The sequence below is a fragment of the Erinaceus europaeus genome, chromosome 1 (assembly GCF_950295315.1).
Source record: "Erinaceus europaeus chromosome 1, mEriEur2.1, whole genome shotgun sequence".
In the NCBI taxonomy this organism is placed as follows: domain Eukaryota; kingdom Metazoa; phylum Chordata; class Mammalia; order Eulipotyphla; family Erinaceidae; genus Erinaceus; species Erinaceus europaeus.
In genome coordinates this window covers 40123784-40129427 of record NC_080162.1, presented here as the reverse complement: position 1 = coordinate 40129427, position 5644 = coordinate 40123784, and the positions used below count along the sequence as shown (strand labels likewise).

The 5644-nt window shown below is 42.7% G+C and overlaps 1 protein-coding gene across 1 annotated transcript; it reads left to right on the top strand.

The window, feature by feature from the left end:
• Positions 1 to 792: 792 nt before the first annotated feature.
• On the top strand, positions 793 to 1870 carry MC3R (melanocortin 3 receptor). Its single transcript, XM_007532920.2, has one exon. The coding sequence runs from the start codon at positions 899 to 901 to the stop codon at positions 1868 to 1870; it is 972 nt and encodes a 323-aa protein (XP_007532982.1). The 5' UTR covers positions 793 to 898.
• Positions 1871 to 5644: the final 3774 nt, after the last annotated feature.

The following is a 5644-nucleotide window of genomic DNA, read 5'->3' as shown; positions in this document are numbered from 1 at the left end:
AAATTGGTGTGCCCAGCCCCCTAGGCTCTTTTCTCTTCTTCCTCCAAATCCGTACTTCATGCCACATCCTCCAGGAACTTTATTTGCCCTTCCAGGTTATGGTGTCCATTTTCTGCTTCCCCAGTATCACTCATTCATTCCAACTCTAAACTTGGAGAAACAGATGCAGTATGCCTGTGATGTTTGTCACTGTATTCCCTGCAGAGACCGGTATCAACAACAGTGCCTAATAAATAGTTGCTTTTAAAGAAATAAATGAGTGAACAGATAAATGAATGAATGGAAGCCTGCAGGACGATTTCCATGACAAGAATAGTGAAGGCAAGCCTGCAAGCAGAGGAGCAGTCTGGCCTACAGAGGGCATCAGTCTGCTTTTGATCATCCCTGCTGGAGAAAAGGGAGCTGAGGTGTGCTGTCAGTCAAAGAGGCACCCGATGCTCAGTGGTCATTTCGCTGTGCTGGAAATTAAGTAGGAGTTGTTTGCCTCCAGTCCATGTATAAAAACTGAATGTTAACCCCTCACTTCTAGCAACAGGAACCACGTCCTCTAGCTATGAAAACAGCTGTAACTGTAGCAACCAGTGGCAGATTTTCTGTTCCCAGGTGGGGATGTGTCAGGAGGTAAGAAGAAAAGGAAGACAGCAGAGAAGAGTACTACTGCTCTCCAAACTGCTCACCTTAGGGAAGGAAAAGAAAGTTCTCCGTGTGTCTCCAAACTGACACACTCTCTCTTTCAGTCTTCTTCCCACCTTTTTATATTGGGAAAGCCAAACTCCAAGTGGAGACTGGACAAGCATTCAAAACAAGATCTGAAAGGAGACCATTTGCTTTGCTGCAAGCATCAGCGCTTCCTCCAGACTGCAAGAGCCCCCGGCTGAGATCAGCCTGACTGTGAGCAATGAATGTCTCATGCTGTCTGCACTCTGCTCAGTCCATGATGTCTAACAGCTCAGGCCACCTCACACCCTCTTCCTCCAGCAACCAGAGCAGCAGTGGGTTCTGTGAGCAGGTCTTTATCAAGTCTGAGGTCTTCCTGGGACTGGGCATTGTCAGCCTGTTGGAAAATATCCTGGTGGTGGTGGCTGTCGCCAGGAATGGCAACCTGCACTCCCCCATGTACTTTTTCCTCTGTAGCCTGGCTGTGGCCGACATGCTGGTGAGTGTGTCCAATGCCCTGGAAACCATCATGATCGCCATCGTCAACAGCAACTACCTGACCTTTGAGGACCAGTTCATACAACACATGGACAATATCTTTGATTCCATGATCTGCATCTCCCTAGTAGCCTCCATCTGCAACCTCCTGGCCATTGCGGTGGACAGGTACGTCACCATCTTTTACGCACTTCGCTACCACAGCATCATGACCGTGAGGAAATCCCTCACTTTGATCGGGGCCATCTGGGTGTGCTGCGGCATCTGCGGTGTGGTGTTCATCATCTACTCCGAGAGCAAGATGGTTATTGTGTGCCTAATCACCATGTTCTTCGCCATGCTACTCCTCATGGGCACCCTTTACGTGCACATGTTCCTCTTCGCCAGGCTGCACGTCAAACGCATCGCGGCACTGCCACCTGCTGACGGGGTGGCCCCCCAGCACCATTCATGTATGAAGGGAGCTGTCACCATCACTATCCTGCTGGGGGTGTTCATCTTCTGCTGGGCCCCTTTCTTCCTCCACCTAGTCCTTATCATCACCTGTCCCACCAACCCCTATTGTGTCTGCTACACCGCCCACTTCAATACCTACCTGGTCCTCATCATGTGCAACTCCATCATTGATCCTCTCATCTATGCCTTCCGGAGCCTGGAACTGAGAAACACCTTCAAAGAGATTCTCTGCAGCTGTAATGGCATGAACTTGGGATAGGATGCCAGGACTGTGGAAACATAATCAGTCTGGTCACTTCTGCACCTCCATCCAGAAAGGTGTCTAGAAAGAAAGAGGAAACTATGCTTAGAGGACATAAATGGGTGATTAGCCATGATCACATTTGCATTTAGTTGCTAAGCTGACCAAGCCTTTGCAAAGGGAAAATGGCATATAATAGGCTCTTTGAAAGGATCCCAATGTGGGTAAGTCACACACTTTCATTTCCCAAATAGTCACTAGGAGAAGTCAGTAAAGGCTCTGAGTGCTACCTGGATTCATTTCCAAAACCCAGGGTCTATAGTGTCTACTGAGCTGCTGTCCTCATATTAATGTCCCCATGCTTCAAGTGGGACCAGACTGAAGGATTCTCATGAACAGTAAGTGATTAAGGACTGATTTTCTATTCCATTACTCTAACTAAGGAAAAATGGTCCCCTAGAAACAATAAACCCTTTGTAAAAGAAGTAAAAAATATAAATTGTTTGCCCCTCTTCTCTACCCCCCCAACTCCTTGCCACATACACACATATCCCAGAGTCCCACTGAAAAATATCATAGCATGAGAATATAACATACTTCTATATCTTTTGCTGTTTGCTAGGTTTTACACATCAATCGAAGGTACTTTTCAAGATTCTAATGCTGTGTCTTTATTGTAAACTTGTGTATTTTTATTGTGCTGGAATATACTGGGGGGAGGGTCCATACTTGATGACATCCTACTGATAAAATTAATTATCATTTGTGTCTTGTTTTGATTGTGATGTTTGAATGCAATAAAGGGTTTCTGTGGCTGATCAATGTGTGTTACATTAAAATACACCACCTGGATCCACCCTGATGGCTTCTATGCAGGGCATCATACATTACACTGCCATTCGGAACTCTTTGTAAATGCCATAAAATATCCCCACTGACCACAGTGCTACTCTTTTCTATAACAGTGCCTTTTAGTCAAACAACAAAAATCTCTCTCTCCCATTTAGCTTCCAAAAATACCAGGCTGCAGAGGAATCAAATTCTTTGAAAATTGTATTAACAGCTATATGAATTATGATGTCTCTTTTATATGTCAACAGAATAAAATTAGACTTGCTTTTCACTCTTTCATATCAACTTTCACATATTTCACTTGATGAACCTATAAAACAGGTGAGTTGCTTTACACATGAAGCTCAAGGGAGTGATGTGTATATCTAAACATGTCCAGTGTTTTGTGACTTGATATCTTTTTGCACTAACTTGATTTTGCCAACAGGTTACCATAATCAAAATGGATCCAGTTCTCCTCCCCATATAACTTTTAACTTAAAAGCAGAATATTCTATGGGAAATGTCCACTAGAAAATCATCTGGAATCTTTTGCAAAAATCTGTCAGCTTTTGAAGATTCAGACATTGATAACAGAGTCTATTTAACATCATGCTAAGCAAATAGATAAATGAACTACAAACATTTGCTTTCCAAAAAGCTTCCAAGTGATGTAGTGGCTGGTCTGGGAACCACCATTTTAATAACAAGGCACTGAGAACCTTTACTGTTTATTTCATTTTTTAATTTAATTTTATTTTTTGACAGAGACAAAGATAAATTGGCAGGGAAAGGGAGTAGAGAAAGAGAGGGAAAGACAGACACCTCCACCACAGCTTCACCACTCATAAAGTTTCCACTCTTGGGAAACTGGGTAGTGGAAGCTTGAACCCAGGTCCTAGTACATGGTAGTATGTGTACCATACTAAGTACACCATTGCCTGGCCCCTGGCACTGAGGACATTTAGAACAGCATAATACTAAAGCAAAAGTACTCATCTGTAGGGAATGCTTGCCAGTGCCAGGAACTGTGTTAAACCAGTTACAGGCTTTCATTTCTTTGAGTCTGATAAGGATCCCATGAGGTAGATACTATGATCATTCTTATTTTGTAGATAAGGGATCTAAAACTCAGAGGTTAAGGAACTTGTCTACGAAAATTCAACCAGCAGTGGAGATTCTAACTTGGCCTATCCAACCCACACCCCCAACAAGTAATCTAACATCCTTGCACCTCTGTGAAACAATCTAGGTAGCTGAGCCACAACCAAATAACATCAGAGAAAATGATACCATGGAGGGGGACTTCATTGTGTTTTACTATAACCCATGAGCCCATAACGTCATAACAGAATTTTCATAGAGAAGCTATAAGTACAAAGAAGTAAAATTAGTTAAATAAGAATTGCAAAAGGCAATAACTGGGAGTACAGATTTCTTTCCCATCATCAGTTGCCTATGCCAGGCAACTGAAATAAAAGTTTGGCTATCAAAGAGCTCACATAAATCTAGAAGCACAAGGACCGGTGTTAGGATCACGGTTCAAGCCCCCAGCTCCCCACCTGCAGGGGAGTCGCTTCACAGGTGGTGAAGCACGTCTGCAGGTGTCTGTCTTTCTCTCCCCTTCTCTGTCTTCCCCTCCTCTCTCCATTTCTCTCTGTCCTATCCAACAATGAAGACATCAGTAACAACAACAATAATAACTACAATAAAACAATGGCAACAAAAAGGGAAAATGAATAAATAAACATTAAAAAATAATAATAATTTGTCCTATAAATAAGGAAACATGGGACCATGGGGGAAGTTCAAATCAATAGGGAAGAGGAGAGACCAGCTAAACTGCAGCACAATCAGTTCCACACATCTATTTCCATAGCTCTCCGCAATTCCATGTTGCTCATTAAGTAGCTTGTTTTCAGGCAAGACTGAGCACAGATTCTAAGCCCTCTGCCACTCTGGGGTGGAGAATAATTCATGATGTTTACTCTTAACCAAGAGCAGAGTCATATGACTAGTGCTCAGTGAGTACCAAGTGCTTTCCTATGATTCAAATTCATTCACTCAGAAAACTGCAGAACCTAGCTACACTCTAAGTAAAATTTGTTAGTATTAATGGGCTGGTGAAATAGCTCATTTGGACAGTGTGCTGCAATGTCATGTACATGACCCAGGTTCGAGTTCAGCCTCCACTGCATTAAAGGAAGCTACAGTGTTCTGGTCTCTTTCACTTTCTCTGCCCCTTTTTCCTTCTCTGTCACGACAGATAGGTAGATAGATAGATAGATAGATAGATAGATTGATTTAGATAAAATAATAAAATAGTGGCTAGTGTATATAGAGTACTTAATCAGCTATTGATCTAGATAGTATATTATTTTCCTGAAGTCTCAAAGGTATATTTTTTTAATATTTATTTATTCCCTTTTGTTGCCCTTGTTTTTTTATTGTTGTAGTTATTGTTGTTGTTATTGTTGATGTCATTGTTGGATAGGACAAAGAGAAATGGAGAGTGGAGGGGAAGACAGAGAGGGAAAAGAAAGATAGACACCTGCAGACCTGCTTCACCACTTGTGAAGTGACTCCCCTGCAGGTGGGGAGCCAGGAGCTCAAACCAGGATCCTTATGCTGGTCCTTGCGCTTTGCACCACCTGAGCTTAACCCGCTGTGCTACCGCCTGACTCCCTCAAAGGTATCTTTTAAGATAGAAGTTCTCAACTAGGTGATATTCTTAGTTCTCTAAAGGGTATTAGCAATGTGGAAACACTACTGGCATCTTGTGGGTAAAGGCCAAACATGCTATTCACCATGCCAAAATGCACATGACAGATGCACACAATCTAGAAATATCTGGCCCCAAATGTCAGAATACCAAGATTAGGAAATCCTATTTACATATTTTGATCCATACTCCCAATGAGGTAGAAGTAATAGGGAGAAGAAGACCAGAGGGCTCTGAAC

Coding starts and splice junctions, on each gene's coding strand:
- MC3R (XM_007532920.2), top strand. CDS start 899: ATGAATGTCTCATGCTGTCTGCACTCTGCTCAGTCCATGATGTCTAAC.